Below are 12,998 nucleotides of genomic sequence, written 5' to 3' on the forward strand. Positions count from 1 at the left end.
CTATAAGTAGAGTCAAAACAGGTGAAGGACAGCATAAATCCTGAACAATGGCTCTATAAATCCCAATGCTATGAAAGAACTTACCAGGTTCACCTAAGGATCTTAATATTACGACATTAAATATTGCAGTGTTAGATGAGGAAAGATTATTTTTTAAAGTCAAGTTTTCAAAAATATATAAGAATCAATATGGGAAGAGGCAAGGAGAAGCACTATACTTTTAGGATTCTTTAATGGAAACTAAGTTATTAATGTACCAAAATTGACTGTAATATATGGCTATAAAAATGTTTCATAAATGTTTAAAATATGTCTCTCTTTATTAATATTTAACAACCCCATTCAATGAGCTAACAGTATCACTTAATAGCATCAGAGATTTTAATATATATTACTAGAGACTTATTTCAGATTTGGCATAAGGCAGTAGCTTTAGTTTTAATCCATGAAGCTAATAAAAAGCAAAATGAGGCAGGGAAAATGCAGCTCTCTCAGAAAACAGAATCTGAAAGCTCTAAGTTGAAATATGACTCACGTTATTTTTCCAGATATTTTGAAGCAGATTAATTAATAAGCAGATTTCAATTCAAAACATTATAATGAATGAAAATGTGACAGTAAAATTCATCATATATACCAATAAAACTGAAAGATTGCAAAATAATGTAATTTGTGTTTATGAGAAACGAAAATCACAAACCTAAATCCAGACTACTTTCCGTTAACGAATTAAGATTTTCCAGATCATCAAATCTGCTTTGTTGACTGTTTCCTTCAGCTGAGGGTATGGAGGATAGGGAATCGATGCCAAAGTTTTCTTTCATCTCAAGAGGAAGAAAACAGAAATGCATTAGTACTTTATGACAAAATGTGGAACACCATAATGTTGTTCAATCCAGATCATAATGATAGCGGAAAACTGGCCCTGCAAACAAGCCTTCTCAAGTAACGGTTTATACTGTGGTAAGCAGTAACAAATGTTAGTAACTTAATATCTGTAAGAGTATAGGCTAGTAAAATCTGTTTTTTCCAAACAGTGGATTTTTTACCAAAAAAAAAAATTGTTTTATAAACATTAATAAGTAGATTTAAATAAACATTCACCAAGGCAGAGGAATAAAAGATCTATCAAGTTAAGCAAGGTCAACAGTTGATACTCATTATGTCCTGGATCATGCTGGATCACAACTTAAATAGCTTCATTGCTGATCTGGAAACACCTAGTGAATTTTCATAGCTCTAAGCCTTTGCTCTGCCCTCCCTGACACTCTTATCTGCCTAGTGAACAACCTGTTCCCCAAACCTAAAACCTACAGGTAAGCACAGTCAAAAGTTATTACACTTTCCTTGTCTTCCTTTTACACACGTCTTTTACGGTTTTCCAAAGTTACAATCTTCCAGAACATACAATTTTCATTGATGTATTTTATTATGATATTTAAAAAGCATTTATATGCATGAAATTAAATGACAACATTATGGTCACCGTAGGCATTTACCTTAACTCATTTAAGGTGAATAACACTATGTTATTCTCTATTGTTGGAAATTTAGGTTGTTCGAAACAAAAAAATGAATTATATTTTTTACAACAGTCCATGTTTTTTCATGGTTATACTGGTCATACTTCAATGATAAGAAAAGGACCTCTCATAAACTGATGTACCAAATACTGCTAGGTTTTATCAAATAGATTATGAATATAATTGAGTATATAACTGTATCAGATACCCAAAGAAGGTTACAGTACAAAGAATTCAACTCAAATATTAAAAAAGAGGTGAGAAAGGAAATATGACTACTTAGTTGCCTAGAATAAAATAAGAAGAACTTATTAGAGAAGGGAGTCAGGAGGAGATGGCAGCCACTGACTACTTAAAAAGAAGAAATTTTACAACAATTTTTGAACTGTCTGGATTTTTTTTTTAAGTGAATGGCAATTATGGAATTGAGGAATAAGAATTGATGCCTAAATCTGAGATTTCAATACAGCGGGTATGAAAGGTTAAATCTTTAGAAAAATCAATTCAGTTTTTTTCTAAATAGAGAAAAAAATAAAAACATAAAATTATTCTCAGGTAACTAATCCTCAGGCAAAAAGAATCAGATATTTTTAAAAAGGGCAAAGGACTTAGACATTTCTCCAAAGGATATTTGAAGATCGCCAATAAGCATATGAAAAGCTGCTCAAGGTCACTAATAGAGAAATACAAATCAAAACCACAGTGAGCTATCACTTCACACCTATTTAAAAAACAGAAAACAAGTGTTGGTGAGCATGTAGAGAAATTAGAAAACTTGTACATTGCCAGCAGAAATGAAAATGGTACAGTTTCTATGGAAAACAGTACAATGATTCCTAAAAAAATTAAACAGAATTACATATGATCTTGCAATTTCACTTCTGGGTGTAAAGCACCCAAAATCTGGTTTTTGAACAAATATTTGTATACCAGTGTCCACAGCAGCATTGTTCACAATAGCCAAAGATAGAAACAGTCCAGATGTCCATCAGCTGATGAATGAGTAAACAAAAGGTGGTATATAATACCTTCAGTGGAATGTTATTCAGCCTCAAAAAGTGAGAAAACGCTGACACGATATATGTATGAACCTTGAAGACATCATGCTAAGTGAAATAAGCCAGACACAAAAGGATAAATATTGTATGATTCCACTTACATGAGGTGCTTTGAGTAGTCAAATTTTGAGAGACAGAAAGTAGAATTGTGGTTGGTTGCCAGAGGAGGAGGGAAGGTGAGAATGAGAAGTTATTGCTTAGTGTGTACAGAGTTTCAATTTGGGAAGATGAAAAAGTTCTGGAGATGGATGGTGGCAATGGTTGTACAATAATGTGAGTGCATTAATGCCACAGGAACTATAAGCCTAAAAATGCTTAAAAGGTCAACTTTATGTAATGTGTATTTTATCACAATTAAAAATAAAGAACCAGATCTATAAATCTTGATGGCTTCACCCTTCGACTAAAGTGGAGTAACAGGGTGGTAGAGAATGATAAACTTATAAGTCGTTGGGTACTATTTCCACTCCACAAATATAGCTATATCTGTAACCCAAAATGGATATTACAATGAAGACAGAAGTGATAATGTTCCTCTACCTTTTTGGAGGGCACCCTCTAAATAGAAGAGCATTGGGAATTACATATTGTAAGGTATTTCACTGTGTTTTTAAAATCCACCCACTCAGGGCTTATTATATTAGATAATAAAGTATCGTCACTGGATCCACCATAATGAGAGAAAGGCAAATAAAGATCCAAGCCCATCCTGATCATGTGGGTACAACTGTTACAGGGGATCAGAATATTCCACCCAGAAATATGCCACTTTGGCATAAGGATTATTTTGGACTGAAGAAAAAGAGTGAACTCAGAAAAGCTTCCTATCCTCCCCTGATTCTCAATCACCAGAGACAACTCTAGACTCTTCAGCTCAGAGATGGCACTAAGAGAGATGTACATGACAAACCTTACTACAACAATTCTTATCTTCCATCAATTCCCCCCCATATATTTCCCTTCCCACAGTCTGCTGACCCTAAAAGCCCAAATCCCTTTTCCTTTGTCTTGTTACTTCTCTACAAGTTCACTGTTCTTTGTTAAGATGCTGTATAAGCCCAAGTTCTAACTCCTCCTTTCAGTGAATCATCACTGAGTTTCTCCTGTGTATATGCATGATGCAGGTGTTAATAAATGGTTTTTCTTTTCTTAATCTGTCTTTTGTCAGTTTAATTTCCAGGGCCTCAGCCAGAAGAACCTAGGAGGGTAGAGGAAAAAGGGTTTTTCCTCCCATACACTGTCATCACTGCTGGGTGTGGGGAAGGGAGGGAAAGAGCTAATGCCCATATATTCGGGCAAAACTCTAATTCAAAAAGATACATGAACCCCTATGTTCACAGCAGCACTATTCACAGTAGCCAAGACATGGAAACAACCTAAATGTCTATCAACAGATGAATGGATAGAGAAGATGTGGCATATATATACAATGGAATGTTAGTCAGCCATAAAAAAGAATGAAATAATGCCATCTGCAGCAACATGGATGGACCTAGAGATTATCATACTAAGTGAACTAAGTCAGAAAGAGAAAGACAAATACCGTATGATATCACTTATATGTGGAATCTAAAATATGACACAAATGAACCTATCTATGAAACAGAAACAGAATCACGGACATAGAGAACAGACTCGTGGTTGCCAAAGGGGAGGGGTTTGGGGGAGAGATGGAGTAGAAGGCGGGGGTTAGCAGACATAAGCTTTTATATATAGAATGGGTAAACAACAAGGTCCCACTGTATAGCACAGAGAACTAGAGTCAATATCTTATGATATTTTATATTCTTTTCCATAATGGAAAAGAATATTTAAAAAATGTGTATATGGGCTTCCCTGGTGGCGCAATGGTTGAGAGTCCGTCTGCCAATGCAGGGGATGCGGGTTCGTGCCCCGGTCCGGGAAGATCCCACATGCCGCAGAGCGGCTGGGCCCGTGAGCCATGGCTGCTGGGCCTGTGCGTCCGAAGCCTGTGCTTCACAAAGGGAGAGGCCACAACAGTGAGAGGCCCGCGTACCGCAAAAAAAAAAAAAAAAAAAAAAGGGCCTATATTTTAGGTTGCCTTATATTGGGGTAAATAGAAAAATTCATTTTTATGGAAGAAAACACCATAACAAGGCAGTATTTATGAATATTCAATAATCTGCAATTACTAACTTGCTCCATATAACTGACTATTGTTTGAGGTCAAGCACTTACAGACATAGGAGTGGGACTGGCAGAAGTAGAAAGAACAAATGTCAGTGGCAACATACCAGGTGATTCGATGTCACCTCTTCCCACATTAGTCACATAATCCCAAATATCTGTTCACTTGTAGACTGCCCAGAGTCCACTACCAGGGGTAATCCTCTGGGGTTCCTTAAATATATAAATACAGCATCTTGCATAGCAGAGGGACCCATAGGCATTTGCAAAAAGGATAAATGTAGGAAGATCTAAGGGAGGCAAGGAAAAAACCCAGCTCTATCTGCCTGTGAGAGAGCAAATGAAGGCTACTTTGCACATCACTGCAGGGAAGTTGCTGACTCAGTGAGGAGGGCACCGTACTGCACCTGAACACACTGCTATGTACCCCATACAAAAACTTTCTTTTCATTTGCTTGGAAGTTAATTTGGGGAAAGAAATAAACAAACAAAAATAAAACATTAAAAATATCCCTAATGAATGATTCCAACTGGTGACCAGTTAACTCTAATTTGATTTTTAAAAAAACTTCTTGGTGATTTAATAGCAAGGGCAAACCTATTAAAATATAATGCTTTCCTGCAAAGTTGTCAACAGGTAGTATCACAAATGTAAAGATAATCTTCTAGAGTTCAGTGACTTTCTATTTAGTATCATATATAATACAGAGAGCAGTGTGGATAAGCAAGACAGAAACAACAATAAATCTTTAATCAATTTTGCCTTGATTTTCCTTGACAAATATGTGATGTGAGAAATACAGAGCTGTGTCTCCCTGAGAGAATTTTTTTTTAAAAAATCACAAATGGCAAAAGAACTCTTCCTTGAAATCGGTAATTAGGAGAAAAACATCACTAAAACATCAAGGTAAAAAAAATAAAACCTACCATAAAAGCAAGGCAACTCGCAAAAAAAAAAAAAGCAAGGCAACTACAGTTTATTGACTCCAGCCAGAAGTTACATAATGCAGAAATGATGAGGTTTACTTAAAGCAACACACTGTATGGTACATTTTGGAAAAAATGATTAGTGATGAAAAGATCCATTGAATTTTGTTCAGGGGGAGTCAGGGAGGATGTGGAAGATGTGTTCTAATCCCTTACCATCTTTTCAGTGCTATAGCCACACTGCTGCATCTCCTGGGAATACACGCTCATCATGGACCTGGCTTCTTGAGGCTCAGGCAGTTCACAATCCTGGTACCACTGTGTACCAAAGTGAAGCTCCTTCATGGATGGAACAGGAGCAGCCTCTTGAATGTGAGATGAGGGATACGATTCCATGGACTGAAAGTGGTTTTGATAGAGCTCATATTCTTCATCAACAAGCATTTCTCTTTCTTCACCCATTTCCTGCAATCTAGGCGCCATAAATTCAAGCATTTCCCAGGCCTCCTTACTATCGTCTATCTCTTTTTGTTGGGACTGGAAAGCCTTTCCCAAATCTAGAAATGGCTCATCCACAAGCTCTTCTTTAAAATAGGGCTCATCTCTAAATCCCTGTGAATAAAAATTGTAAAAAAAAACTTTAAACTACGTCTGTATTAAAGCTGCACCCTACACATTAACTGGAAAATTAACCGCTGACATAACTGCAATGACGGTATTACATGACAATGCATGGTTAACCTGACAGCTCTCCATTACAAATGAGAAGAAATACAATCTCACTGCCACGCAAGCCTCAAGCCTCAACCCTGAAAAGAAACAAACAACAAGAGGCAAAAATCTGCCTTTGGCAAGGTGACTGACTAGTCTGAAAGGTTCACTATACATCAACTGCCTTAAAATTTTCAGTCAGAAATAGGAATTTTGTTAAATTGCTACATTGAATATTTAACTCCTGCATCTCATATAAAAACTAATACATAAACATGGATGCGCTTCCTACTATCACTTAAGAAAGCAAAGACTTAAAAGGTCAGGATTTTCAGGTTTATGTAACTAAAAAGAAATTAATGGTTATTTGAATGTTTACAAAACATTCTCTATAAACTGAAGATATGGGGAATATGTCTCAACTACTTTGAGTATGACTCTTTTATAATATACCACTTAATAGAAATTTATTTTCCCATCTGCATTAATAATATAAAACAAAAGGAATGAATACAGTATGCTCTTCAATTAATTCATACTTCACTAATCAAAAAAGCAAGTACATAAAACTGAAGCTAGACAGTCATGCATGAGCAGAAACTCTGTTGAGTTCCTAGGTAACGCTTGAGGAATATATGGATCTGCTGAGCCTTTGACCTAACTCCAAGGCACCTTAGGGTGCTGGGCACAATGAGGCCCAATTCCCTCTAAGGGATCAATGACATTTCCTATTTTAAGTCCTATTCATTAAGTATCAATAAATGCAAATTCCTGAAATGAATCTACTCCTTCCCATTGCTTCCTCACTTGCAGCTAGACATCATTGCAGTGACACTTTTAAATTAATATACTATACCAAATACTGTAATCTAGTTATTTCAAAAAAAGAAAAAAAACTGCATTTAGAAGGCATATTTAAACATGTCACACAGTTATGAAACTGTAACAAAAAATGTTTAAACTACAAAAATATAATGGACATTATAGGACTACATATCAGTTTTAGACACTGTCAACAAACTATGTAAAGAATATCAAAAGACAGTTGTTATCAAGTAAAGCAAAACCATACTCTAACTGCAAGAAGCAAAATAAACACAATTCATTTTAAGAATAAAAAGGGAAAAGCTTCAAAATATACTTTCTAATATTAAAGCATAAAGTAAGGTTTGACTAAATAACTCTTTTCTTTAGAAAGTATTCAATAAGAAGCTCTGTATAGCTCTTATTCTACAGCATTTTTTTTTAATGCAGGTCTATTTTCAAAAATATGTTCTACCCTCAAAATTTTAAGAGTATATTAGTGATATAAAATGAGGTACGTTTGTTCTTTGAAAATGCCTTATACCTGGGCTATGTCATTTATGGAGGCAATGTGATACAAGATAGAAAAGATTTCAGTTTAAAAAAAATTAATAGGGACTTCCCTGGTGGTCCAGGGGTTAAGAATCTGCACTTCCACTGCAGGGGACATGGGTTTGACCCCGGTCAGGGATCTAAGATCCAGCGTGTCACGCACTGCAGCCATAAATAAATAAATAAATAAATATCTGCGATTAAAAAAATTAATAAGGGGGGGGATTATTTGATTTGTATCTATTTAGCCAAGAAATGAGAGTGAGAACAAGCTTTTGTCTTCTTTATAATAGCAACTGTTTACTTGGGAAATAAATGTACTAAATACCTTGGGTGCTTCAAGTATTAAAGATGAATTTATATCATGAACTGTTCCTGAAATGTCAGTCTTGTCTTCATTATTGTTTGAATGTAAAATATGATTTTCTTCCTCTTTATCACCTTCCTGAAAATAGAAGCACTTTTAATTTTTAATTATTTTAGCATGACTGAAGAACTGTTTTTGTCAACCATGAAACTTTTTTTTTATTGAGTTCTAATTGACATAAAACATTATATTAGTTTTAAGTGTACAACATAATGATTTGGTAGATGTATATGTTGCAAAATAATCACCACGATAAGTTTAGTTAATAACTCAAATTTCAAATACACAATACAGTGTTGTTAACTATAGTCACCATGCTATACCTTACATCCTTAGGACTTATAACTGGAGATTTGTATCTTTTGACCACCTTCACCTATTTTGCCCACCCCCAGCCCCCAACTCTGGCAACCAAAGAAGTACTTTTGTAATGAAGAAAATATCTTAGTTTCAAACGCTTTTCAGATTAATTCTTATCTTTCCATTAAATGCAAGTACACAATAAAATTTATGTAAATTGTTTTATTAGACCAAATTTTTCTTTAATAACCAAAAAAAGCCATGTTCAGGTCAAAGCTTCTCAAACTTTTTATTCTTTTTAGGTATTCCTTAAAGAAAAAATCACTTTCCCAGGAAGAGATCTTAATATTAAGAAACACCTAAGTTTATACAGGGTGATACTCAAAATATTTAACAATGGTACAGGGTAGCCACTCTCCGTCAGAAGAGGGACAATCATCACGGTTCCTACCAGCTCAGCATCAGTCCCAGGTAATAACACAGCTACAATTTATCAAGTCCTAGCTATATATCAAAATCTATGGTAAACACTTTTACGTGCTTTGTCTCAGCTTAATCTTTACAGCAATTCTATTAGGTCAGGATTTTTATATTTACATGAAAATAACATCAAATAGATATATATCTCACAGGCACAGGTTTTAGCACTTTAAATATATCAATTCATTTAATATATTTATTCATATATTAATACATATTCTAAGAAGTAGGTACTCTTATTAACCTCATTTTACAGATGAGTAACACAGGCACAGTAATTTGCTCAAAGGTACATAACTAGTCAGTTACACACCCAGAATGTGAGCCCTGGCTGTCTGGCTCTAGAGCCTGTGATCTCGGCTACCATGATTTGTGATCCCAAGTGGGCGCTGGTGAGGTTAAATAACTGGCCCAAGGACACACAGCTTTGCAAATCACACAACGAAGCAAAATCCCACAGATGTCTGGCTCAAGAACTCCATTGCCAGCTCTGTCCTGTGGGTTCTGAAGATACAATGTACTTTTTAAAGTCAGTTCACTCATTTTTTATCTGTGACATCTGAGGTGAGTTTGTGGAAAAGAGAAAGTTAAGTCACATTTCTGGTTAACATGAAACTATACAGATAATAACTTTCTACATAAGACTATAATGCAAGATTATAGAATACCTATATTATATAGATAGTATATATCTATATGGTACAAGACTTAATAAAAAATAATTCGGGCTTCCCTGGTGGCGCAGTGGTTGGGAGTCCGCCTGCCAATGCAGGGGATACGGGTTCGTGCCCTGGTCTGGGAGGATCCCGCGTGCCGTGGAGCGGCTGGGCCCATGGGCCCGCTGAGCCTGCGCGTCCGGAGCCTGTGCTACGCGGCGGAAGAGGCCACAACAGTGAGAGGCCCGCGTACCACAAAATAAATAAATAAATAAATAAATAATTCTATTCTCCTGTTACATATTCATAGTCTTTTTGCTCCAACTTGACTTTGGACCTTCTTATTCATACTCTCTCTCCGGTTCTCCTGAGGACTGAGCAAATGCTCAGCAAACATTAAGTGATGAGATAAGTGGCCACCAACTGGACCATGAGAGAGAGAGAGAGACAGAGAAATAGAGAGACCTCAGAGAATATCCATGCATCACTATTTACAGCTCACAGACAGTTTTGCTAAAAGAACCCAGATGTTAAAGAAGGAATTACTTAGAAATTTTCAGTGGAATCATCACTAGTCTTGAAAGTGACCTTTTCTCGAATTCCTTCACTGGCCTCCCAACTCCCCAGCATCCTGGCAGCCTTCTACTCACTGAGGGAAGCCTAGGCAAAGGTCCACCTCACAATTACTGCGTTCCAAAATCCTCTCAGAGCAAGGCTCCAAGGTCCCGAGGTTTGTGCAGCTCTACCTCTGCCAGAAATAGCACAGGAATCCACAGCCAGTTGTTACTAAGTTCTGTTCTTTACAATGCCTGAGACTTCCTTCAATTGCTTCAAAGTAAAGTCACACTGCTTAGGTCCTATAGATCATAAATAGTTGGGACTTTCTCTGGTAACCCAAATAATCAGGCAAATAATCATCAGGGAAAATCTAGACAAAGCTCTTGCCACAATCCAAAATACCAAGATGAGGTCCCATAAAAATATTAAGTTTCCCCTCCTTAATTTGTCCAAAAATCAAACTGGGTATCTCATGGTATATACTGACTATGGCAACACTCACACCCCAAATACACAGTATAAAGTCAAGAACTTGACTTAGCTATGTGCTATATTCCATTTCAAAATGTTTAAAGTATCTGATAGGTGTAATATATAGGCATCTTGATGTATAATATGTGAAGAATAATAAAGTAATAGATGAAGGTCACATGAGGTTCCCCAATGCAAAAATACTATGTGTAATACATGACTCTATCTATGTCTATAAATGAACATATGTAACAATATCTACATAGACAGATCTCTATCTATATACCTATTTATCTATATGAACACTTGTAGTGTGCTAATATATTTCACAGAATAAAAGAATTTTAGAGTTAAGAAAGATCTTATGAATTCTCTAGTCTTTTTTAGTCTTTTCAGAAATGAAAAAGTAGGCTCAGAAAAGTGCTGTACCTATGATCGAATTACTGGTATAGTGCTTCTCAAAGGGCAAAACTTCTGCATCAGAACTACGCCAGTGACTCACTGAAGAGGCAGATTCCTGAACAGCACACGAGAATCACTAAGTCAGAATCTCCGAGAGTAGGACCTGGGAAACTGCATTTTAACCATCTCCAAGGTGATCCTTACGTCTATCACATATCATTGAATTTGAGACCCACTGGGCTAACTTGTAGCAAAGTTAGAAACAGAGCCCAGATTTCTTGAAATCCAGTCCAACACTCTACTACAACCATGCTATCTGTTTCAGACATGCGGCATGAAACTAAATTTGTGACAACAAATTAGAATAGGAACATATAGCATTGTGGCTAAGAGTACAGGGTCTGAAGCCACTCTGCTGAGTTTATATTCCAACTCTCCCCCTTACTACTTATATTACCTTGCATAAGTTACTCAGCTCTGTGTCTTGACTAACTCAATACATAGTAGTGGTAATAAGAGGATTACCTCCTCTTAAAGTTCCTGTGATGACTAAATTAGTGCATGTAAAGAGCTTAAAATACTGAGTGACATATATAAGCACTCAATAATACTTTAATGCCACTTGAAAATTATCATCAAGTATTTTTTTTACATTGGGGAACCTCAATAGCACCATAACTAATAATACTTTAGTCAGAAAGAGTGATCTAGGGAAGTTGCAGGAAAAAAGAAAAAGAAAAAGAAAAACAAACAGTGATCTGACATAGCACATGAGATTAAACAATAAGATGACTTCAGGATGGCTTGACCATATCGGAGTTTAGATGCTAGGGGTTACAAGGCACATTGATGGTCAGAAAAGCATATTAAAATCTTACTGAGATACGGTTAACTAGATTTCAACTTAGCAAGCCATCTCGACATCATGCCCAAATGAAAGTTAAAACACATAAACATACTTATTTTAATTTATAACATAAGGAATGTAATGAGAACTTAGAAGTCTGTGTTAAAAGTATAAAGATAAAAGTAGTAGCAGTAGGACTAGTAATGTTGGCAGCTAGCACTGATGTAGTAATGTGCTAATAAGCACTTAACAAATATCATCTTTAATCCTCAAAATCCTATGGGGTAGACATTTTTTTCTGAAAATTAAGTCAAGGACGTTAAGAAACTTGCACAGACACATGTATAGTAAGCAGTGGAACAGGGATTCGAAGCCAGGTGTATTTGTCTGCAAAATCCATGTTCTTAACTACTGATATTATCAATATCCTATAATGATATAGTATTATCATTTCCTATATTAACAAAATTCGACACTTACCACCAAAGGCTTACAGATGCCAAGGTGTACAATGCCTGGTGGCACAGCTTTCAACACTTCCACAGCTTCAGCAAGTGTGGTGTTGTCCAAACAGTATTCATTGACTGAGACCAGGCGGTCTCCAGGTAATAGTTCTCTGCCTCTTTCTGCCACACCATCTGCCACCAGGGAGCGAATCACAATCACTGATCTTGTGGGATCTAAGGGGTCCTAAGGATCAAGCAAAAAAGAAAGATGAGTCAGTTCCCTAAAAACAAATATATAGCCTTAAGACAAGTATGTGGACAGTCACACCTCAGCGATATTGTGGGTTTGGTTCCAGACAACTACAATAAAGCGAATATCACAATAAAGTGAGTCACATGTTTTTTGGTTTCCCCAGTGCATATAACAGTTATGTTTACACTATACTGTAGTCTACAAAGTGTGCAATAACATTATGTCTAAAAAAACAATGTCATACCTTAATTTAAAAATACATTATTACTAAAAAATGCTAACCATCATCTAATAACACAGGGTTGCTGCAAACCTTCAATCTGTAAAAAATGCAATATCTGCAAAGTGCAAATAAAGCTAAGCACAATAGAAAAGGGTATGTCTGACTCATGAATCTCATTTGACTATTTATGTGTCCAGTATTCTGGTAGTATTCTTCCAAAAACAAAATCTATTAAAATATCACTCTAGGGCTTCCCTGGTGGCGCAGTGGTT

At 36.1% G+C, this 12,998-nt stretch overlaps 1 protein-coding gene across 8 annotated transcripts in view; it reads right to left on the minus strand.

Annotated features, from left to right (window-relative positions):
• PATJ (PATJ crumbs cell polarity complex component) overlaps positions 1-12,998 on the minus strand; it is a 359,130-nt gene that overhangs the window by 238,367 nt on the left and 107,765 nt on the right. For all 8 annotated transcript variants that reach the window (XM_073789059.1, XM_073789054.1, XM_033865626.2 and 5 more), the window contains 4 exons: positions 12,285-12,494; positions 8,052-8,168; positions 5,873-6,268; positions 701-824 (listed from right to left, as the gene is read on the minus strand). In XM_073789059.1, coding sequence (XP_073645160.1) covers positions 701-824; positions 5,873-6,268; positions 8,052-8,168; positions 12,285-12,494 — 847 coding nt within the window. The remainder of the gene's footprint in view (positions 1-700; positions 825-5,872; positions 6,269-8,051; positions 8,169-12,284; positions 12,495-12,998) is intronic.

The sequence above is a fragment of the Tursiops truncatus genome, chromosome 1 (genome assembly GCF_011762595.2).
Source record: "Tursiops truncatus isolate mTurTru1 chromosome 1, mTurTru1.mat.Y, whole genome shotgun sequence".
Taxonomy (NCBI): Eukaryota; Metazoa; Chordata; class Mammalia; order Artiodactyla; family Delphinidae; genus Tursiops; species Tursiops truncatus.